The sequence below is a fragment of the Leptodactylus fuscus genome, chromosome 4, assembly GCF_031893055.1.
Source record: "Leptodactylus fuscus isolate aLepFus1 chromosome 4, aLepFus1.hap2, whole genome shotgun sequence".
Taxonomy (NCBI): domain Eukaryota; kingdom Metazoa; phylum Chordata; class Amphibia; order Anura; family Leptodactylidae; genus Leptodactylus; species Leptodactylus fuscus.
Genome location: NC_134268.1, coordinates 5,131,902 through 5,156,974, shown reverse-complemented (window position 1 = coordinate 5,156,974; position 25,073 = coordinate 5,131,902). Strand labels below are relative to the sequence as shown.

At 46.6% G+C, this 25,073-nt stretch overlaps 1 protein-coding gene across 1 annotated transcript in view; it reads left to right on the top strand.

Annotated features, from left to right (window-relative positions):
- The first annotated feature begins 1,367 nt into the window (after positions 1–1,367).
- The window catches only part of LOC142200021 (uncharacterized), a 39,335-nt gene continuing 15,629 nt past the window's right edge, over positions 1,368–25,073 (top strand). The window contains exons 1-9 of the mRNA XM_075270020.1: positions 1,368–1,574; positions 16,324–16,396; positions 17,431–17,585; positions 17,682–17,934; positions 18,288–18,472; positions 21,332–21,397; positions 21,660–21,797; positions 22,746–22,943; positions 23,880–24,053. Coding sequence (XP_075126121.1) covers positions 1,470–1,574; positions 16,324–16,396; positions 17,431–17,585; positions 17,682–17,934; positions 18,288–18,472; positions 21,332–21,397; positions 21,660–21,797; positions 22,746–22,943; positions 23,880–24,053 — 1,347 coding nt within the window. The 5' untranslated portion in view covers positions 1,368–1,469. The remainder of the gene's footprint in view (positions 1,575–16,323; positions 16,397–17,430; positions 17,586–17,681; positions 17,935–18,287; positions 18,473–21,331; positions 21,398–21,659; positions 21,798–22,745; positions 22,944–23,879; positions 24,054–25,073) is intronic.

Below are 25,073 nucleotides of genomic sequence, written 5' to 3'. Positions count from 1 at the left end.
GAGTAGTAGTAGTAGGAGGTTATATAGAGGATGGTGGGGGTAGTAGTAGGAGGTTATATAGAGGATGGTGGGGAGTAGTAGGAGGTTATATAGAGGATGGTGGGGAGTAGTAGTAGTAGGAGGTTATATAGAGGATGGTGGGGAGTAGTAGTAGTAGGAGGTTATATAGAGGATGGTGGGGAGTAGTAGTAGAAGGAGGTTATATAGAGGATGGTGGGGGTAGTAGTAGGAGGTTATATAGAGGATGGTGGGGGTAGTAGTAGGTTATATAGAGGATGGTGGGGAGTAGTAGTAGGTTATATAGAGGATGGTGGGGAGTAGTAGTAGGAGGTTATATAGAGGATGGTGGGGAGTAGTAGTAGTAGGTTATATAGAGGATGGTGGGGAGTAGTAGTAGGAGGAGGATATATAGAGGATGGTGAGGAGTAGTAGGAGGTTATATAGAGGATGGTGGGGAGTAGTAGTAGTAGGAGGTTATATAGAGGATGGTGGGGAGTAGTAGTAGTAGGAGGTTATATAGAGGATGGTGGGGAGTAGTAGTAGTAGGTTATATAGAGGATGGTGGGGAGTAGTAGTAGGAGGAGGATATATAGAGGATGGTGAGGAGTAGTAGGAGGTTATATAGAGGATGGTGGGGAGTAGTAGTAGGAGGTTATATAGAGGATGGTGGGGAGTAGTAGGAGGTTATATAGAGGATGGTGGGGAGTAGTAGTAGTAGGTTATATAGAGGATGGTGGGGAGTAGTAGTAGGAGGAGGATATATAGAGGATGGTGGGGAGTAGTAGTAGTAGGTTATATAGAGGATGGTGGGGAGTAGTAGGAGGTTATATAGAGGATGGTGGGGAGTAGTAGTAGTAGGTTATATAGAGGATGGTGGGGAGTAGTAGTAGTAGGTTATATAGAGGATGGTGGGGAGTAGTAGTAGTAGGAGGTTATATAGAGGATGGTGGGGAGTAGTAGGAGAAGGTTATATAGAGGATGGTGGGGAGTAGTAGGAGGAGGTTATATAGAGGATGGTGGGGGTAGTAGTAGTAGGTTATATAGAGGATGGTGGGGAGTAGTAGGAGGAGGTTATATAGAGGATGGTGGGGGTAGTAGTAGTAGGTTATATAGAGGATGGTGGGGAGTAGTAGTAGGTTATATAGAGGATGGTGGGGAGTAGTAGGAGGTTATATAGAGGATGGTGGGGGGAGTAGTAGGAGGTTATATAGAGGATGGTGGGGGGGAGTAGTAGGAGGTTATATAGAGGATGGTGGGGGGAGTAGTAGGAGGTTATATAGAGGATGGTGGGGTAGTAGGCGGGGGTGTGCACATGATGCTGCTGGCAGTAGGAGGAGCAGCTCCGGTGCTGGTGTCTTCTGCTCTGTCTCGGCTGCTGATATAATTGGTTTTCTCGGTGACGGATGCTTCGTCCTCTGCTGTATCCTCATCCCTGGGGCTGCCGCTGACATCCAGCTCCTTCCTCCATCATGTTCGCCTTCTACTCCCTCCTGGTTTACATCATCTACACCTTCTTCAGGAAACCTCCAGCCGCAGGACGAGAGGAGAACCCTGCACGGCCGGAGCCCCCGCAGGTACAGGACCCCTGTGATAGGGCTGTGTACACACTGAGCAGCTCTCATTACTGACATGTGGAGCAGAGATGGCTGAGCAGGGGAGGATGGTGATGGTATGGAGCAGTAATCGCAGGGTTAATCCCAGCACTATGAGATGGCTGCAGGTTCTTGTGTTTGGCTCTTTCCTTGTGGTTGATCTCATCACACTGAGCTAAGCAGACATAACACATGGGCCCGGGAGACGAGGGGGCCCCACTGTCTAATATACAAGGGGTCATCTCCATATTGAGGAGTCACGGATGATACACTGTGTGGTGTAGAGATTAGATTGTCAGCTCTTGGGGTCAGAGATGATGGGAGTGATACATTGGATAGTGTTGGCCCAAAGTATTGGCCCCCCTGCAATTCTGTCAGATAATACTCGTTGTCTTCCAGATAATGATTGCAGTCACAAATTCTTTGGTATTTTCTTCATTTAATTTGTCTTCAATGGAAAACCACAAAAAGAATTGTCAAAAAGCCAAATTGGATATAATTCCACAGCAAACATAAAAAAGGGGGTGGACAAAAGTATTGGCACTGTTTGAAAAATCATGTGATGCTTCTGTAATTTGTGTCATTAACAGCACCTGTTACTTACCTGAGGCACCTAACAGGTGGTGGCAATAACTAAATCACACTTGCAGCCAGTTGAAATGGATTAAAGTTGACTCCACCTCTGTCCTGTGTCCTTGTGTGACCACATTGAGCATGGAGAAAAGAAAGAAGACCAAAGAACTGTCTGAAGACTTGAGAAGCAAAATTGTGAGGAAGCCTGAGCAATCTCAAGGCTACAAGTCCATCTCCAAAGCCCTGAATGTTCCTGTGTCTACCGTGCGCAGTGTCATCAAGAAGTGTAAAGCCCATGGCCCTGTGGCTAACCTCCCTAGATGTGGACGCAAAAGAAAAACTGACGAGAGATTTCACCGCAAGATTGTGCGGATGGCGGATAAAGAACCTCGACTAACATCCAAACAAGTCCAAGCTGCCCTGCAGTGCGAGGGTACAACAGTGTCACCCCGTACTATCCAGCGTCAGCGTCTGAATGAGAAGGGACTGTATGGTAGGAGACCCAGGAAGACCCCACTTCTTACCCACAGACAGAAGCCAGGCTGGAGTTTTCCAAAACTTACCTGAGAAAGCCAAAACCGTTCTGGAAGAATGTTCTCTGGTCAGAGGAGACAAAAGTAGGAGAAGGCCTCAACATAGAGATTACAGGGAAAAAGAGAAGAAGACGCCCCCTACAGTCAGACATGGCGGAGGTCCCTGATGGTTTGGGGTTGCTTTGCTGCCTCTGGCACTGGACTGCTTGACCGTGTGCATGGCATTATGAAGTCTGAAGACGACCAACACATTGTGCAGCATCATGTAGGGCCCAGTGTGAGAAAGCCGGGTCTCCCTCAGAGGTCAGGGCTCTTCCAGCAGGACAAGGACCCAAAACACACTTCAGGTCAGCACTAGAAAATGGTGGTGAGAGAAAGCCCTGGAGACTTGTAAAGTGGCAGCAATGAGTCCAGCCCTGAATCCCATAGAACACCTGTGGGGGAGGGGGAGACATCTCTTGGTGGCAGTTTGGAGAAGGCCCCCTTCACATCTCAGGGGGGACCGCGAGCAGTTTGCCAAAGAAGAAGGGTCTAAGATTCCAGCAGAGCCTTGTAAGAAACTCATTGCTGGTTAGCGGAAGCGGTTGTGCGCAGTTATTGTGTCTAAAGGTTGTGCTACCAAGTATTAGGCTGAGGGCGCCAATACTTCTGTCCGCACCAGTTCTGGAGTTTTGTGTAAAATGATCAATGATGTGACTTTTTTTCATTCTCTTTTGTGTTTTTTCATTGCAAACAAAATAAATGAAGATATTACCAAAGAGTTTGTGCTTGTAATCATTATCTGGGGGACAGCGAGGATTATCTGACAGGACTGCAGGGGGCGATACTTATACTGTATATACCCTGTGTCACATATACTATATAAGAGTCTGTGCTGTGTAATCATTATCTGGGGACAGCGAGGATTATCTGACAGGACTGCAGGGGGCGATACTTATACTGTATATACCCTGTGTCACATATACTATATAAGAGTCTCTGCTGTGTAATCATTATCTGGGGGACAGCGAGGATTATCTGACAGGACTGCAGGGGGCGATACTTATACTGTATATACCCTGTGTCACATATACTATATAAGAGTCTCTGCTGTGTAATCATTATCTGGGGGACAGCGAGGATTATCTGACAGGACTGCAGGGGGCGATACTTATACTGTATATACCCTGTGTCACATATACTATATAAGAGTCTGTGCTGTGTAATCATTATCTGGGGACAGCGAGGATTATCTGACAGGACTGCAGGGGGCGATACTTATACTGTATATACCCTGTGTCACTTATATACTATATAAGAGTCTGTGCTGTGTAATCATTATCTGGGGACACCGAGGATTATCTGACAGGACTGCAGGGGGGGCCAATACTTTTGGCCAACACTCTATGTGAGATATAGAGATTAGATTGTCAGCTCCTGGGGTCAGGGATGATGGGAGTGATACATTGTGTGATATAGAGATTAGATTGTCAGCTCCTGGGGTCAGGGATGATGGGAGTGATACATTGTATGTGATATAGGGATTAGATTGTCAGCTTCTGGGGTCAGGGATGATGGGAGTGATACATTGTGTGTGATATAGAGATTAGATTGTCAGCTCCTGGGGTCAGGGATGATGGGGGTGATACATTGTGTGATATAGAGATTAGATTGTCAGCTCCTGGGGTCAGGGATGATGGGAGTGATACATTGTGTGATATAGAGATTAGAGTGTCAGCTCCTGGGGTCAGGGATGATGGGAGTGATACATTGTGTGTGATATAGAGATTAGATTGTCAGCTCCTGGGGTCAGGGATGATGGGAGTGATACATTGTGTGTGATATAGAGATTAGATTGTCAGCTCCTGGGGTCAGGGATGATGGGAGTGATACAATGTGTGTGATATAGAGATTAGATTGTCTGCTCCTGGGGTCAGGGATGATGGGAGTGATACAATGTGTGTGATATAGAGATTAGATTGTCAGCTCCTGGGGTCAGGGATGATGGGAGTGATACATTGTGTGATATAGAGATTAGATTGTCAGCTCCTGGGGTCAGGGATGATGGGAGTGATACATTGTGTGTGATATAGAGATTAGATTGTCAGCTCCTGGGGTCAGGGATGATGGGAGTGATACATTGTGTGATATAGAGATTAGATTGTCAGCTCCTGGGGTCAGGGATGATGGGAGTGATACATTGTGTGATATAGAGATTAGAGTGTCAGCTCCTGGGGTCAGGGATGATGGGAGTGATACATTGTGTGTGATATAGAGATTAGATTGTCAGCTCCTGGGGTCAGGGATGATGGGAGTGATACATTGTGTGTGGTGTAGAGATTAGAGTGTCAGCTCCTGGGGTCAGGGATGATGGGAGTGGTACATTGTGTGTGATATAGAGATTAGATTGTCAGCTCCTGGGGTCAGGGATGATGGGAGTGATACATTGTATGTGATATAGGGATTAGATTGTCAGCTCCTGGGGTCAGGGATGATGGGAGTGATACATTGTGTGATATAGAGATTAGATTGTCAGCTCCTGGGGTCAGGGATGATGGGAGTGATACATTGTGTGATATAGAGATTAGATTGTCAGCTCCTGGGGTCAGGGATGATGGGAGTGATACATTGTGTGTGATATAGAGATTAGATTGTCAGCTCCTGGGGTCAGGGATGATGGGAGTGATACATTGTGTGATATAGAGATTAGATTCCAAAATATTGTGAACTTTTATTAACATCCGACAAAAACGTTTCGGTCTTATATAGACCTTCTTCAGTTTGTCTTAAAAATACAAAAGGAAATAACAAAATATAAGTGATTCCATCTCATAAATATAGTACAAATAATATACAAATAACATACAGACAATAGTACACAACAAGGTAATCAATGGTGTTAGATATGTAGCCCAAAAGGTATAAGGTTTATAAGACATATGCATATCTGGGTAACACCATAAAATGAGCAGACAATAGTAGAGCATGCATAAACAGGTGAAGTAGGTGTATTCAACAAGATGATATACTGCCAAACCGAATAGGATATGTCGCCGTGCTTCTACTGAGGAATGGTGCCCAGCTTACTAGACAAAATGTTATGTCCTATGAATACATTGGTATCACAAATCCTGTACAATCTTACCGGTGGGGTATAGTGGAAAGTGGAAGCTTCTGAAATGGTCCAGGTCAGAGGGTGCAGTAGAGGTATGAGAGTGTGGGGTTAAAAGGGATTTTTGGCGCCAAGAGCCATCAGACCGGGAGCCCCGCCCCTAAAGGGGGCGTGGCCCCAAGCCAAAGGACCCTCGGCGCCTCCCCCACAATGTCTAATCAGCTAAGGGGAAGAAGGAGGAGAAGGAGGATGGCGTTGGTGGTATAGAGGGCAGACACAGGTTTCCCTGTGTCCGCAGCGTTATTAGCCGCCCCGTGGAGTGTGGAAGTCGGGCACTTCCGGTTCGCGTGTGCCGAGGCGCCGAGGGTCCTTTGGCTTGGGTCCACGCCCCCTTTAGGGGCGGGGCTCCCGGTCTGATGGCTCTTGGCGCCAAAAATCCCTTTTAACCCCACACTCTCATACCTCTACTGCACCCTCTGACCTGGACCATTTCAGAAGCTTCCACTTTCCACTATACCCCACCGGTAAGATTGTACAGGATTTGTGATACCAATGTATTCATAGGACATAACATTTTGTCTAGTAAGCTGGGCACCATTCCTCAGTAGAAGCACGGCGACATATCCTATTCGGTTTGGCAGTATATCATCTTGTTGAATACACCTACTTCACCTGTTTATGCATGCTCTACTATTGTCTGCTCATTTTATGGTGTTACCCAGATATGCATATGTCTTATAAACCTTATACCTTTTGGGCTACATATCTAACACCATTGATTACCTTGTTGTGTACTATTGTCTGTATGTTATTTGTATATTATTTGTACTATATTTATGAGATGGAATCACTTATATTTTGTTATTTCCTTTTGTATTTTTAAGACAAACTGAAGAAGGTCTATATAAGACCGAAACGTTTTTGTCGGATGTTAATAAAAGTTCACAATATTTTGGAAGCATTAATTTGAGTGCAGGAAATTTATTTCTATTTTGCTATGGCTATGAGAAGCCTTTTCCTGGCACCAAACTCCTTGACCGAGTGACGGCACATTAAGATTTTAGAGATTAGATTGTCAGCTCCTGGGGTCAGGGATGATGGGAGTGATACATTGTGTGATATAGAGATTAGATTGTCAGCTCCTGGGGTCAGGGATGATGGGAGTGATACATTGTGTGTGGTGTAGAGATTAGAGTGTCAGCTCCTGGGGTCAGGGATGATGGGAGTGGTACATTGTGTGTGATATAGAGATTAGATTGTCAGCTCCTGTGGTCAGGGATGATGGCAGTGATACATTGTGTGTGATATAGAGATTAGATTGTCAGCTCCTGGGGTCAGGGATGATGGGGGTGATACATTGTGTGTGATATAGAGATTAGATTGTCAGCTCCTGGGGTCAGGGATGATGGGAGTGATACATTGTGTGATATAGAGATTAGATTGTCAGCTCCTGGGGTCAGGGATGATGGGAGTGATACATTGTGTGATATAGAGATTAGAGTGTCAGCTCCTGGGGTCAGGGATGATGGGAGTGATACATTGTGTGATATAGAGATTAGATTGTCAGCTCCTGGGGTCAGGGATGATGGAAGTGATACATTGTGTGTAATATAGAGATTAGATTGTCAGCTCCTGGGGTCAGGGATGATGGGAGTGATACATTGTGTGTGATATAGAGATTAGATTGTCAGCTCCTGGGGTCAGGGATGATGGGGGTGATACATTGTGTGTGATATAGAGATTAGATTGTCAGCTCCTGGGGTCAGGGATGATGGGAGTGATACAATGTGTGTGATATAGAGATTAGATTGTCAGCTCCTGGGGTCAGGGATGATGGGAGTGATACATTGTGTGATATAGAGATTAGATTGTCAGCTCCTGGGGTCAGGGATGATGGGGGTGATACACTGTGTGTGATATAGAGATTAGATTGTCAGCTCCTGGGGTCAGGGATGATGGGAGTGATACATTGTGTGTGATATAGAGATTAGATTGTCAGCTCCTGGGGTCAGGGATGATGGGAGTGATACATTGTGTGATATAGAGATTAGATTGTCAGCTCCTGGGGTCAGGGATGATGGGGTGATACACTGTGTGTGATATAGAGATTAGATTGTCAGCTCCTGGGGTCAGGGATGATGGGAGTGATACATTGTGTGATATAGAGATTAGATTGTCAGCTCCTGGGGTCAGGGATGATGGGAGTGATACATTGTGTGATATAGAGATTAGAGTGTCAGCTCCTGGGGTCAGGGATGATGGGAGTGATACATTGTGTGTGATATAGAGATTAGATTGTCAGCTCCTGGGGTCAGGGATGATGGGAGTGATACATTGTGTGTGATATAGAGATTAGATTGTCAGCTCCTGGGGTCAGGGATGATGGGAGTGATACATTGTGTGATATAGAGATTAGATTGTCAGCTCCTGGGGTCAGGGATGATGGGAGTGATACATTGTGTGTGATATAGAGATTAGATTGTCAGCTCCTGGGGTCAGGGATGATGGGAGTGATACATTGTGTGATATAGAGATTAGATTGTCAGCTCCTGGGGTCAGGGATGATGGGAGTGATACATTGTGTGATATAGAGATTAGATTGTCAGCTCCTGGGGTCAGGGATGATGGGAGTGATACATTGTATGTGATATAGAGATTAGATTGTCAGCTCCTGGGGTCAGGGATGATGGGAGTGATACATTGTGTGATATAGAGATTAGATTGTCAGCTCCTGGGGTCAGGGATGATGGGAGTGATACATTGTGTGTGATATAGAGATTAGATTGTCAGCTCCTGGGGTCAGGGATGATGGGAGTGATACATTGTGTGATATAGAGATTAGATTGTCAGCTCCTGGGGTCAGGGATGATGGGAGTGATACATTGTGTGATATAGAGATTAGATTGTCAGCTCCTGGGGTCAGGGATGATGGGAGTGATACATTGTATGTGATATAGAGATTAGATTGTCAGCTCCTGGGGTCAGGGATGATGGGAGTGATACATTGTGTGATATAGAGATTAGATTGTCAGCTCCTGGGGTCAGGGATGATGGGAGTGATACATTGTGTGTGATATAGAGATTAGATTGTCAGCTCCTGGGGTCAGGGATGATGGGAGTGATACATTGTGTGTGATATAGAGATTAGATTGTCAGCTCCTGGGGTCAGGGATGATGGGAGTGATACATTGTGTGATATAGAGATTAGATTGTCAGCTCCTGGGGTCAGGGATGATGGGAGTGATACATTGTGTGTGATATAGAGATTAGATTGTCAGCTCCTGGGGTCAGGGATGATGGGAGTGATACATTGTGTGGTATAGAGATTAGATTGTCAGCTCCTGGGGTCAGGGATGATGGGAGTGATACATTGTGTGATATAGAGATTAGATTGTCAGCTCCTGGGGTCAGGGATGATGGGAGTGATACAATGTGTGTGATATAGAGATTAGATTGTCAGCTCCTGGGGTCAGGGATGATGGGAGTGATACATTGTGTGTGATATAGAGATTAGATTGTCAGCTCCTGGGGTCAGGGATGATGGGAGTGATACATTGTGTGGTATAGAGATTAGATTGTCAGCTCCTGGGGTCAGGGATGATGGGAGTGATACATTGTGTGATATAGAGATTAGATTGTCAGCTCCTGGGGTCAGGGATGATGGGAGTGATACATTGTGTGTGATATAGAGATTAGAGTGTCAGCTCCTGGGGTCAGGGATGATGGGAGTGATACATTGTGTGTGATATAGAGATTAGATTGTCAGCTCCTGGGGTCAGGGATGATGGGAGTGATACATTGTGTGTGATATAGAGATTAGATTGTCAGCTCCTGGGGTCAGGGATGATGGGAGTGATACATTGTGTGATATAGAGATTAGAGTGTCAGCTCCTGGGGTCAGGGATGATGGGAGTGATACATTGTGTGTGATATAGAGATTAGATTGTCAGCTCCTGGGGTCAGGGATGATGGGAGTGATACATTGTGTGATATAGAGATTAGAGTGTCAGCTCCTGGGCTCAGGGATGATGGGAGTGATACATTGTGTGTGATATAGAGATTAGATTGTCAGCTCCTGGGGTCAGGGATGATGGGAGTGATACATTGTGTTACTATCTGGCGGTGCTGTGTCCTCTGTAGATTTTCTCCTCTTGTTGTCATAGAAACTGATGGAGAGGTTCTGATGATTTCGGCGGTGGGGGAGGGGGCTTATTACGTCTTTGTTATTATTGATCTCCTGCAGTGATAATTGGGTCAATCACTTCTAGGTCACATGACGTGTCCCCACAGTGGAGGAGACGCATGTTCTATATATAGCAGTATTGTGTGTGCAGTATATGGCAGTATTGTGTGTGCAGTATATGGCAGTATTGTGTGTGCAGTATATGGCAGGATTATGTGTGCAGTATATGGCAGTATTGTGTGTGCAGTATATGGCAGTATTATGTGTGCAGTATATGGCAGGATTATGTGTGCAGTATATGGCAGTATTATGTGTGCAGTATATGGCAGTATTATGTGTGCAGTATATAGCAGTATTGTGTGTGCAGTATATAGCAGTATTGTGTGTGCAGTATATGGCAGGATTATGTGTGCAGTATATGGCAGGATTATGTGTGCAGTATATGGCAGTATTGTGTGTGCAGTATATGGCAGGATTATGTGTGCAGTATATGGCAGTATTGTGTGTGCAGTATATAGCAGTATTATGTGTGTAGTATATAGCAGTATTGTGTGTGCAGTATATAGCAGTATTATGTGTGCAGTATATGGCAGTATTATGTGTGCAGTATATGGCAGGATTATGTGTGCAGTATATGGCAGTATTGTGTGTGCAGTATATGGCAGTATTATGTGTGCAGTATATGGCAGTATTGTGTGTGCAGTATATAGCAGTATTATGTGTGCAGTATATGGCAGTATTGTGTGTGCAGTATATGGCAGTATTATGTGTACAGTATATAGCAGTATTGTGTGTGCAGTATTATGTGTGCAGTATATAGCAGTATTATGTGTACAGTATATAGCAGTATTGTGTGTGCAGTATTATGTGTGCAGTATATAGCAGTATTATGTGTGCAGTATATGGCAGTATTGTGTGTGCAGTATATGGCAGTATTATGTGTGCAGTATATGGCAGGATTATGTGTGCAGTATATGGCAGTATATGGCAGTATTATGTGTGCAGTATGTGGCAGTATTATGTGTGCAGTATATAGCAGTATATGGCAGTATTATGTGTGCAGTATATGGCAGTATTATGTGTGCAGTATATGGCAGTATTATGTGTGCAGTATATGGCAGTATTATGTGTGCAGTATATAGCAGTATTGTGTGTGCAGTATATAGCAGTATTGTGTGTGCAGTATATGGCAGGATTATGTGTGCAGTATATGGCAGTATTATGTGTGCAGTATATGGCAGTATTGTGTGTGCAGTATATGGCAGGATTATGTGTGCAGTATATGGCAGTATTATGTGTGCAGTATATGGCAGTATTGTGTGTGCAGTATATGGCAGGATTATGTGTGCAGTATATGGCAGTATTGTGTGTGCAGTATATAGCAGTATTATGTGTGTAGTATATAGCAGTATTGTGTGTGCAGTATATAGCAGTATTATGTGTGCAGTATATGGCAGTTTTATGTGTGCAGTATATGGCAGGATTATGTGTGCAGTATATGGCAGTATTGTGTGTGCAGTATATGGCAGTATTATGTGTGCAGTATATGGCAGTATTGTGTGTGCAGTATATAGCAGTATTATGTGTGCAGTATATGGCAGTATTGTGTGTGCAGTATATGGCAGTATTATGTGTACAGTATATAGCAGTATTGTGTGTGCAGTATTATGTGTGCAGCATATAGCAGTATTATGTGTACAGTATATAGCAGTATTGTGTGTGCAGTATTATGTGTGCAGTATATAGCAGTATTATGTGTGCAGTATATGGCAGTATTGTGTGTGCAGTATATGGCAGTATTATGTGTGCAGTATATGGCAGTATTGTGTGTGCAGTATATGGCAGGATTATGTGTGCAGTATATGGCAGTATTGTGTGTGCAGTATATGGCAGTATTATGTGTACAGTATATAGCAGTATTGTGTGTGCAGTATTATGTGTGCAGTATATAGCAGTATTATGTGTACAGTATATAGCAGTATTGTGTGTGCAGTATTATGTGTGCAGTATATGGCAGTATTATGTGTGCAGTATATGGCAGGATTATGTGTGCAGTATATGGCAGTATTGTGTGTGCAGTATATGGCAGTATTATGTGTGCAGTATATGGCAGTATTGTGTGTGCAGTATATAGCAGTATTATGTGTGCAGTATATGGCAGTATTGTGTGTGCAGTATATGGCAGTATTATGTGTACAGTATATAGCAGTATTGTGTGTGCAGTATTATGTGTGCAGTATATAGCAGTATTATGTGTACAGTATATAGCAGTATTGTGTGTGCAGTATTATGTGTGCAGTATATAGCAGTATTATGTGTGCAGTATATGGCAGTATTGTGTGTGCAGTATATGGCAGTATTATGTGTGCAGTATATGGCAGGATTATGTGTGCAGTATATGGCAGTATATGGCAGTATTATGTGTGCAGTATGTGGCAGTATTATGTGTGCAGTATATAGCAGTATATGGCAGTATTATGTGTGCAGTATATGGCAGTATATGGCAGTATTATGTGTGCAGTATATGGCAGTATTATGTGTGCAGTATATGGCAGTATTATGTGTGCAGTATATAGCAGTATTGTGTGTGCAGTATATAGCAGTATTGTGTGTGCAGTATATGGCAGGATTATGTGTGCAGTATATGGCAGTATTATGTGTGCAGTATATGGCAGTATTGTGTGTGCAGTATATGGCAGGATTATGTGTGCAGTATATGGCAGTATTATGTGTGCAGTATATGGCAGTATTGTGTGTGCAGTATATGGCAGGATTATGTGTGCAGTATATGGCAGTATTATGTGTGCAGTATATGGCAGTATTGTGTGTGCAGTATATGGCAGGATTATGTGTGCAGTATATGGCAGTATTGTGTGTGCAGTATATAGCAGTATTATGTGTGTAGTATATAGCAGTATTGTGTGTGCAGTATATAGCAGTATTATGTGTGCAGTATATGGCAGTATTATGTGTGCAGTATATGGCAGGATTATGTGTGCAGTATATGGCAGTATTGTGTGTGCAGTATATGGCAGTATTATGTGTGCAGTATATGGCAGTATTGTGTGTGCAGTATATAGCAGTATTATGTGTGCAGTATATGGCAGTATTGTGTGTGCAGTATATGGCAGTATTATGTGTACAGTATATAGCAGTATTGTGTGTGCAGTATTATGTGTGCAGTATATAGCAGTATTATGTGTACAGTATATAGCAGTATTGTGTGTGCAGTATTATGTGTGCAGTATATAGCAGTATTATGTGTGCAGTATATGGCAGTATTGTGTGTGCAGTATATGGCAGTATTATGTGTGCAGTATATGGCAGGATTATGTGTGCAGTATATGGCAGTATATGGCAGTATTATGTGTGCAGTATGTGGCAGTATTATGTGTGCAGTATATAGCAGTATATGGCAGTATTATGTGTGCAGTATATGGCAGTATATGGCAGTATTATGTGTGCAGTATATGGCAGTATTATGTGTGCAGTATATGGCAGTATTATGTGTGCAGTATATAGCAGTATTGTGTGTGCAGTATATAGCAGTATTGTGTGTGCAGTATATGGCAGGATTATGTGTGCAGTATATGGCAGTATTATGTGTGCAGTATATGGCAGTATTGTGTGTGCAGTATATGGCAGGATTATGTGTGCAGTATATGGCAGTATTATGTGTGCAGTATATGGCAGTATTGTGTGTGCAGTATATGGCAGGATTATGTGTGCAGTATATGGCAGTATTGTGTGTGCAGTATATAGCAGTATTATGTGTGTAGTATATAGCAGTATTGTGTGTGCAGTATATAGCAGTATTATGTGTGCAGTATATGGCAGTTTTATGTGTGCAGTATATGGCAGGATTATGTGTGCAGTATATGGCAGTATTGTGTGTGCAGTATATGGCAGTATTATGTGTGCAGTATATGGCAGTATTGTGTGTGCAGTATATAGCAGTATTATGTGTGCAGTATATGGCAGTATTGTGTGTGCAGTATATGGCAGTATTATGTGTACAGTATATAGCAGTATTGTGTGTGCAGTATTATGTGTGCAGCATATAGCAGTATTATGTGTACAGTATATAGCAGTATTGTGTGTGCAGTATTATGTGTGCAGTATATAGCAGTATTATGTGTGCAGTATATGGCAGTATTGTGTGTGCAGTATATGGCAGTATTATGTGTGCAGTATATGGCAGTATTGTGTGTGCAGTATATGGCAGGATTATGTGTGCAGTATATGGCAGTATTGTGTGTGCAGTATATGGCAGTATTATGTGTACAGTATATAGCAGTATTGTGTGTGCAGTATTATGTGTGCAGTATATAGCAGTATTATGTGTACAGTATATAGCAGTATTGTGTGTGCAGTATTATGTGTGCAGTATATGGCAGTATTATGTGTGCAGTATATGGCAGGATTATGTGTGCAGTATATGGCAGTATTGTGTGTGCAGTATATGGCAGTATTATGTGTGCAGTATATGGCAGTATTGTGTGTGCAGTATATAGCAGTATTATGTGTGCAGTATATGGCAGTATTGTGTGTGCAGTATATGGCAGTATTATGTGTACAGTATATAGCAGTATTGTGTGTGCAGTATTATGTGTGCAGTATATAGCAGTATTATGTGTACAGTATATAGCAGTATTGTGTGTGCAGTATTATGTGTGCAGTATATAGCAGTATTATGTGTGCAGTATATGGCAGTATTGTGTGTGCAGTATATGGCAGTATTATGTGTGCAGTATATGGCAGTATATGGCAGTATTATGTGTGCAGTATGTGGCAGTATTATGTGTGCAGTATATAGCAGTATATGGCAGTATTATGTGTGCAGTATATGGCAGTATATGGCAGTATTATGTGTGCAGTATATGGCAGTATTATGTGTGCAGTATATAGCAGTATTGTGTGTGCAGTATATAGCAGTATTATGTGTGCAGTATATAGCAGTATTATGTGTGCAGTATATGACAGTATTATGTGTGCAGTATATGGCAGTATTGTGTGTGCAGTATATGGCAGTATTATGTGTGCAGTATATGGCAGGATTATGTGTGCAGTATATGGCAGTATATGGCAGTATTATGTGTGCAGTATATGGCAGTATTATGTGTGCAGTATATAGCAGTATATGGCAGTATTATGTGTGCAGTATATGGCAGTATATGGCAGTATTATGTGTGCAGTATATGGCAGTATTATGTGTGCAGTATATAGCAGTATTGTGTGTGCAGTATATAGCAGTATTATGTGTGCAGTATATAGCAGTATTGTGTGTGCAGTATATAGCAGTATTGTGTGTGCAGTATATAGCAGTATTATGTGTGCAGTATATAGCAGTATTATGTGTGCAGTATATAGCAGTATTATGTGTGCAGTATATAGCAGTATTATGTGTGCAGTATATAGCAGTATTATGTGTGCAGTATATAGCAGTATTATGTGTGCAGTATATGGCAGTATTATGTGTGCAGTATATGGCAGTATTGTGTGTGCAGTATATGGCAGGATTATGTGTGCAGTATATGGCAGTATATGTCAGTATTATGTGTCCAGTATATGGCAGTATTATGTGTGCAGTATATGGCAGTATTATGTGTGCAGTATATGGCAGTATGTGTACAGTATATAGCAGTATTATGTGTGCTGTATTATGTGTGCAGTATATGGCAGTATTATGTGTACAGTATATAGCAGTATTGTGTGTGCAGTATTATATGTGCAGTATATGGCAGTATTATGTGTCCAGTATATAGCAGTATTATGTGTGCAGTATATGGCAGTTTTATGTGTGCATTATATGGCAGTATTATGTGTGCAGTATTATGTGTGCAGTATATGGCAGTATTATGTGTGCATTATATGGCAGTGTTAGGTGTGCAGTATATAGCAGTATTATGTGTGCAGTATATGGCAGTATTATGTGTGCATTATATGGCAGTGTTATGTGTGCAGTATATAGCAGTATTATGTGTGCAGTATATAGCAGTATTATGTGTGCAGTATATAGCAGTATTATGTGTGCAGTATATAGCAGTATTATGTGTGCATTATATGGCAGTGTTATGTGTGCAGTTTTTAGCAGTATTATGTGTCCTTTATATAGCAGTATATGGCAGTATCATTATTATCTAGATCACCAGCACTGACTTCGTATTCACTTCTCTACGCCATCTTGTCTCTATTGTTGGTGCAGGTTGGTAGATTTGTCGGTGACTGGTGATATAAATCATACCGCACTGTCACTCTGGTGAGATCTGCTGCCATACATGAGCACCTGACCTGTGGAAGCCTCAGGGGAGATATCGGGCTCTCACCAATCTATTGTACTCTCTCATATAGGGTGAAGAAACGGACAAAGGAGCAACTAAGTCCAAGAACCATGCATTGTGGGCGGAGCTGGATGAGCTAGAAAGTAAGTATATTCAGCTATATATCCATCCTGATTACCTGGGGGAGGGGTTATAGGTCAGGTTGGGGCATAGCAAACTGGCGACAATGAGTTCAGATCTCCTGATCATCTCAGGTGAGTCTTATTACATGGGTGGACCTGACAGGTGAGGGGGCTGACTCCTGGTCACCTTGCTCAGGTGAGTCTTATTACATGAGTGGACCTGACAGGTGAGGGGGATGACTCCTGATCACCTGGCTCAGGTGAGTCTTACCACAGGGGAGGACCTGACAGGTGAGGGGGCTGACTCCCGATCACCTGGCTCAGGTGAGTCTTATTACATGGGTGGACCTGACAGGTGAGGGGGCTGACTCCTGGTCACCTGGTTCAAGTGAGTGTTATTACCGGGGTGGACCTGACAGGTGGGGGGGCTGACTCCTGATCACCTTGCTCAGGTGAGTCTTATTACAGGAGTGGACCTGACAGGTAAGGGGGCTGACTCCTGATTACCTGGGGCTCAGGTGAGTCTTATTACATGGGTGGACCTGACAGGTGAGGGGCTGTCTCCTGATCACCTGGTTCAGATGAGTCTTATTACCGGGGTGGACCTGACAGGTAAGGGGGCTGACTCCTGATCACCTGGCTCAGGTGAGTCTTATTACATGGGTGGACCTGACAGGTGAGGGGGCTGACTTCTGATCACCTGGCTCAGGTGAGTCTTATTACCGGGGTGGACCTGACAGATGAGGGGGATGACTCCTGATCACCTGGCTCAGGTGAGTCTTATTACCGGGGTGGACCTGACAGGTAAGGGGGCTGACTCCTGATCACTTGGCTCAGGTGAGTCTTATTACCGGGTTGGACCTGACAGGTAAGGGGGCTGACTCCTGATAACTTGGCTCAGGTGAGTCTTATTACCGGGGTGGACCTGACAGGTAAGGGGGCTGACTCCTGGTCTCCTGGCTCAGGTGAGTCTTATTACATGGGTGGACCTGACAGGTGAGGGGGCTGACTCCAGCTGACCAGATGATTCTTCTCTTCTGGTTCTCCTCCTACAGGCAGTGATGACAGTAGCGGGACCTCTGGCTCAGAGGATGAGGCTGCAGGATTTGGGGACCCTCTCTTGGGGGACATCAGCTCCCCACTCTCTGAATTTTTGGCTTTTAAGCAGGCATCAGCAGCGGATCAGCCGTCAGCCATCAGCCCGGACAAGGTGACACCACTCGTAGACCCTTCATTACTCCTCCTCCTGTCATGTACCCTGTGATCTGTAGTCACCCCCCATCCTGATGTCCTTGGTCTTCCTCAGCCGACCTCCCCGCTCCTCACCGTCATGTCTCATCTCATCACCTTCCTGGAGCATTACTCCCAGATGCAGCGGCTGCAGGGCAAGGCTCAGGAGTATCGCGTCCAGCTGCAGCGGGAAGAGCGTCGCCGCAAGAAGCAGCTGAGAAGTCTCCGAGAGGTCTACAAGCAACGCATGAAAGACAAGATGAGTCTGATCGAGAGCCTGGAGAGCGTCATCTGTGAGCAGCAGAGTGTCCTGGAGAGACTGCAGAGTGGTGAGACTGCTGGAGGTAACACCCAGGGGGCACCATGACAAAATCTGTCACACAAGCTATGTGTCCGCATGACCCTGCGTCCTGCACAAGGACAGGGTGGGATTTCTGGTTCCTGTTCACACTCACATACACAAACTGTCTGACAAAATAACTAAAAATTATTACGTGAGGATAAAATAAATTCTGTGACCACAAAAATCAGTTATGGGCAGAGAGCGCCCCCTATAGCCCTTCCTGTATTATGCAGAACTTATAGGCCTGTATATAGTCATCTGAGCGGGGGCAAAGTCCGGTGGAGATGGTGCAGGGAGGTCAGTACATGGCAGTGAGTACTTACATAATTGCCCCTCCAGGAGTCCTCTGTGTTGCTCACCCCATCTCCACGTTGCCCCCTGTGGGCGTCCACAAGCTGGTGGAGTCGATCAGTGTTTTGCAGCTGGAGAGAGCCCAATTACAGGAGGAGGTGGGAGAACTGAAGCAAGACATAGAGCAGAAGGACAAGGTGCAACAGCAAGTGTCCAGCACCCTGAATCAACAGGTGAGAGGATGGGTGTGCTGCTAATGGAGGCGGGATGATGGGTGTGCTGCTGCTAGTGGCAGGATGATGGGTGTGCTAATGCTAGAGGCGGGATGATTGGTGTGCTGCTGCTAGAGGCGGGATGATGGATGTGCTGCTGTTAGTAATGGGATGATGGGTGTGCTGCTGCTAGAGGTGGGATGATGGGTATGCTGCTGCTAGAGGCGAGATGATGGGTGTGCTGCTGCTAGAGGCGGGATGATGGGTGTGCTGCTGTTAGTAATGGGATGATGGGTGTGCTGCTGTTAGTAATGGGATGATGGGTGTGCTGCTGCTAGAGGCAGGATGATTCGTGTGCTGCTGTTAGTAATGGGATGATGGGTGTTCTGCTGCTAGAGGCGGGATGTTGGGTGTGCTGCTGCTAGAGGCGGGATGATGGGGGTGCTGCTGCTAGAGGCGGGATGATGGGTGTGCTGCTGCTAGTGGCGTGATGATGGGTGTGCTGCTGCTAAAGGCGGGTTGATGGGTGTGCCGTTGCTAGAGGCGGGATGATGGGTGTGCTGCTGCTAGAGGCGGGATGATGGGGGTGCTGCTGCTAGAGGCGGGATGATGGGTGTACTGCTTCTAGTAATGGGATGATGGGTGTGCTGCTGTTAGTAATGGGATGATGGTTGTGCTACTATTAGAGGCGGGATGATGGGTGTGCTGCTTTTAGTAATGGGATGATGGGTGTGCTGCTGCTAGAGGCGGGATGATGGGTGTGCTGCTGCTAGAGGCGGCATGATGGGTGTGCTGCTGCTAGAGGCGGGATGATGGGTGTGCTGCTGCTAGTGGCGAGATGATGGGTGTGCTGCTGCTAGTAATGGGATGATGGGTGTGCTGCTGTTAGTAATGGGATGATGGGTGTGCTAATGCTAGAGGCGGGATGATGGGTGTGCTGCTGCTAGAGGCGGGATGATGGGTGTGCTGCTGCTAGAGGCGGGATGATGGGTGTACTGCTGCTAGTAATGGGATGATGGGTGTGCTGCTGCTAGAGGCTGGATGATGGGTGTGCTGCTGTTAGTAATGGGATGATGGGTGTGCTGCTGCTAGAGGCGAGATGATGGGTGTGCGGCAGCTAGAGGCGGGATGATGGGTGTGCTGCTGCTAGAGGCGGGATGTTGGGTGTGCTGCTACTAGAGATGGGATGATGGGTGTGCTGCTGCTGGAGGCGGGATGATGGGTGTGCTGCTGCTAGAGGCGGGATGATGGGTGTGCTGATGCTAGTAATGGGATGATGGGTGTGCTGCTGTTAGTAATGGGATGATGGGTGTGCTGCTGTTAGTAATGGGATGATGGGTGTGCTGCTGTTAGTAATGGGATGATGGGTGTGCTGCTGTTAGTAATGGGATGATGGGTGTGCTATTGCTAGAGGCAGGATGATGGGTGTGCTGCTGCTAGTAATGGGATGATGGGTGTGCTTCTGTTAGTAATGGGATGATGGGTGTGCTAATGCTAGAGGCGGGATGATGGGTGTGCTGCTGCTAGTAATGGGATGATGGGTGTGCTGCTGTTAGTAATGGGATGATGGGTGTGCTGCTGTTAGTAATGGGATGATGGGTGTGCTGCTGCTAGTGGCGGGATGATGGGTCTGCTTCTGCTAGAGGCGGGATGATGGGTGTGCTGCTGCTAGAGGCGGGATGATGGGTGTGCTGCTGCTAGAGGCGAGATGATGGGTGTGCTGCTGCTAGAGGCGGGATGATGGGTGTGCTGCTGTTAGTAATGGGATGATGGGTGTGCTGCTGCTAGAGGCGGCATGATGGGTGTGCTGCTGCTAGAGGCGGGATGATGGGTGTGCTGCTGCTAGAGGCGGGATGATGGGTGTGCTGCTACTAGAGGCGGGATGATGGGTTTGCTGCTGCTAGAGGTGGGATGATGGGTGTGCTGCTGCTAGAGGCGAGATGATGGGTGTGCTGCTGGTAGAGGCGGGATGATGGGTGTGCTGCTACTAGAGGCGGGATGATGGGTGTGCTGCTACTAGAGGCGGGATGATGGGTTTGCTGCTGCTAGAGGCGGGATGATGGGTGTGCTGCTGCTAGAGGCGGGATGATGGGTGAGTACTGATGATAGGATACTCCTTGGGCACTACTCAGTCTAGTGACTGGTGATTGGACGGTTGCTGCTCTGTGGGGAGGGGCTTATGGATACACTGTGGGGGAGAAGCTTATGGATACACGGTGGGGGAGGAGCTTATGGATACACTGTGGAGGAGGAGCTTATGGATACATGGTAGGGGAGGGGCTTATGGATACACAGTGGGGGAGGAGCTTATGGATACACGGTGGGGGAGGAGCTTATGGATACACTGTGGGGGAGGAGCTTATGGATACACTGTGGGGGAGGAGCTTATGGATACACGGTGGGGGAGGAGCTTATGGATACATGGTAGGGGAGGAGCTTATGGATACACAGTGGGGGGAGCTTACAGATACACTGTGGGGGAAGAGCTTATGGATACATTGTGGGGAGGAGCTTATGGATACATGGTAGGGGAGGAGCTTATGGATACATTGTGGGGGAGGAGCTTATGGATACACGGTGGGGGAGGAGCTTATGGATACACCGTGGGGGAGGAGCTTATGGATACACGGTAAGGGAGGAGCTTATGGATACACAGTAGGGGAGGAGCTTATGGATACACGGTGGGGGAGGAGCTTATGGATACACGGTGGGGGAGGAGCTTATGGATACACGGTAGGGGAGGAGCCTATAGATACATTGTGGGGGAGGGGCTTATGGATATACAGTGGGGGAGGGGCGTATGGATATACAGTGGGGGAGATTGGACGGTCGCTGTATCCTGTGTTATCCATTCTTATGATTTTGGATTGGATTTTTTAGATTGAAGAATTAAAGGGGAAGATCCAGGAGCGGGAGGAGGAGTTGTCCCAGCTGAGGGCAGAAATGGTGAGTGAGCGGCGATTGGCCAAGTCTTGGCAGTATCTCCAGAGACAGGTCTTACAGGTTGTACCGCACTCCGGCTGTTGTTAGCGCCGATTCTATTATATGTCCTGCGGGTGTATAAGCGGCCACGTAAGGTGCATGTGATATACTGTGCCATGTGTCACCTATACATCCCACTAGATATAGACGTGCTACTGGTCATCGTCCTGCAGAATACATCGTGATGACATCACCGCTCCACCCGTTACATCATCACTATTTACAGGGCGTCACCGACTCAGAGAAGCAGATCCAGAACCTGTCAGTGGAGAATCAGAGTCTGAAGCAAAATCTGAATGTGACCCAAGGACTGCTGGAGAAGCTCGCTGCCGTCAACAGCCAGCCGTCCACACAACTCCTCAAGGTATAGGGGCAAAGGGATGTATAGAGAGATGATAGATAGTATATATGAGATGTATGGAGAATTATAGATAACTAGCCCCTGCCCGCGACGTCATCTGCGTGTTGTTGGTGTCGATGATCCGCCTATATTCAGCAAATTGCTGCTGTCGATGGTTTGCCTGCTCTGGCGTTTCAGCAGCTCTTAAGCTGTCCTGCTGCTGAACTTGTTCCTCGCGCTGTGCCTGTGATTGTTCCGGTATCTCAGCAGCTCGCTGGGACACCATATAATGAGCGTGTTGTTGGTGCTAATGATCCCGTCAGCTCCGCTTGAGGAGAACTCTGTGACTTCTGGCTCCTTCATAGATCTCGGTGTTTGCGACAAATTAGATTTTCTTTTTCCCGCCATGTTTAATATCAGCAAACTGCCAATGTGGAGTAAAGGTGATTTCCCCTCCAGTGTGTCAGTACTGCCTGGAGCAGATCAGATAATATGCAGATGCTTGTACACAATGGACGGCGGGTTAGCTGAGTGTTACATAGAGAGATAACAGACCCTGGGACCTTAGATAAGCGGCTGCAGGAGCAGTGTAATATAGTATGTGACCATAAATCCAGAACAGTAGTGAAGCCATGTCATTTACCGGGATACAAAGTATCCAGAACAGTAGTGAAGCCATGTCATTTACCAGGATACAAAGTAGCCGATGTGTTACTCCAGGTTACAGATTATCTATGGGACAAATCTCATCCAAATCAACTCAGTGGGTTCTGTGATTGGGAAACAAACATCCAAACTGTCACATGTATAATATTAGTAGGAGGATATATATGGGATGTATAGAGGATGATAGATAATATATATGGAGTGTATAGAGAAGTATAACTAATGTACTGTATATGACGTGTGTCCAGGGATATGTAGGGTGATATATGGGGCTGGCTGTACATATCCTGGGCTGTTCCCATGCAGGAGAACGAAGACCTACGGAGTAAGGTTCATCACCTGGAGACGTCTCTGCAGGAGAAGGTGGAGCAGCTGGTTTATACCAAGGGTCACATGGACAATCTACAATGGCGCAAAGAAGAAGAAACCCGTCAGCTGGAGGAGAAGGTCGAAAGACTGAAACTGTCATTAGAAAGTGAAAAAAACAGACCTCCGGATGTACAGGTGACGGGAGGGTGGAGTACGTACAGGTGATGGGAGGGTGGGGTACGTATAAGTGATGGGTGGGTGGAGTACATACAGGTGACGGGAGGGTGGAGTACGTACAGGTGACGGGAGGGTGGGGTACGTACAGGTGACGGGAGGGTGGGGTACGTACAGGTGACGGGAGGGTGGGGTACGTACAGGTGACGGGTGGGTGGGGTACGTACAGGTGACGGGTGGGTGGGGTACGTACAGGTGACGGGTGAGTGGGGTACGTACAGGTGACGGGTGGGTGGGGTACGTACAGGTGACGGGTGGGTGGAGTACATAGAGGTGGCGGGTGGGTGGGGTACGTACAGGTGACGGGTGGGTGGGGTACGTACAGGTGACGGGTGGGTGGGGTACGTACAGGTGACGGGTGGGTGGAGTACGTACAGGTGACGGGTGGGTGGAGTACGTACAGGTGACGGGTGGGTGGGGTACGTACAGGTGACGGGTGGGTGGGGTACGTACAGGTGACGGGTGGGTGGAGTACGTACAGGTGACGGGTGGGTGGGGTACGTACAGGTGACGGGTGGGTGGAGTACGTACAGGTGACGGGTGGGTGGAGTACGTACAGGTGACGGGTGGGTGGGGTACGTACAGGTGACGGGTGGGTGGAGTACGTACAGGTGACGGGTGGGTGGAGTACATAGAGGTGGCGGGTGGGTGGGGTAAGTACAGGTGACGGGTGGGTGGAGTACGTACAGGTGACGGGTGGGTGGAGTACGTACAGGTGACGGGAGGGTGGAGTACGTACAGGTGACGGGAGGGTGGAGTACGTACAGGTGACGGGTGGGTGGAGTACGTACAGGTGATGGGTGGGTGGGGTACGTACAGGTGACGGGAGGGTGGAGCATGTACCTCTTGACCTCCTCCTGTAGGACAGTCTGTAATCCGTTGTCTCCACCTTCTCAGTACATCACACAGACGGTTGAGGTGGAGTCCCCAATACTCCTGCACAGGTTGGAGAAGGCGGAAGAAAGAAACCAAACTCTACAGGAGCAAGTGTCCGGCAGCAGTGAGAAGTGTCAGCGGCTGCAGGAACAGCTCCAGAGATCCGAGGACCTGACCTGCACCCTGCACACCAAGGTAAACCCCATACACAACCCAAGTAGTCCTGACCTGGGAGTATGGACAGGTGCCGGGAGGGTGGGTCATGGACAAGTACCAGGTGGGGTATGGACAGGTACCAGGGGGCGGGGGCATGGACAAGTACCGGGGGAGGTGGGGCATGGACAGGTACTTGGGGATGGGGCATGGACAAGTACCGGGGGAGGTGGGGCATGGACAGGTACCTGGGGGTGGGGCATGGACAGGTACCTGGGGGTGGGGCATGGACAGGTACCTGGGGGTGGGGCATGGACAAGTACTGGGGAGGTAGGGCATGGACAAGTACTGGGGAGGTAGGGCATGGACAGGTACCTGGGGGGTGGGGCGTGGACAGGTGCTTGGGGGGTGGGGCATGGACAGGTAACCAAACTCCCCCACCTAGGTAGAGGCTTTGAGAGATTTTGATTTCCCTCTTATTTCCCATAACTTTCTTGTATCCCTTAAAAAGAAAAAAAAAAAAAAAAAAAAAGGATAAGACTAATAGACTGAGCAGGCCGAAGACTCTAGAGTGTTTACGGCACCTAACTAGCCTGGCCTATGGGAAGATACAGGGCTCAGCCGGCACTACTAGTCCCAGCATGTGCAAGCCCTGAGAATATCCTACAGCCATGCTGATTTGGTGTGCTGTCTATTCTAATACGCATGAGCGGTAAGTGTTCCCGCCCTCTGGTGCTTACTAGAGCATGGGGAGAGCCCGCGCATGCGCATGAGAGCCCTTACAGGGTGTCGGCTGCTGAAGGGAGGAGGAGGGGCTGAGACTGTACAAGAGTGCGGCCAATGGGAAGCCAATAGGAGAGCGCTGTATGGAGGGAACGGGATAAAACAGGACCGGGCTGTATGGAGGAAATGGGATAAAACAGGACCGGGTTGTATGTAGGGAATGGGATAAAACAGGACCGGACTGTATGGAGGAAATGGGATAAAACAGGACCGGGCTGTATGTAGGGAATGGGATAAAACAGGACCGGACTGTATGGAGGAAATGGGATAAAACAGGAC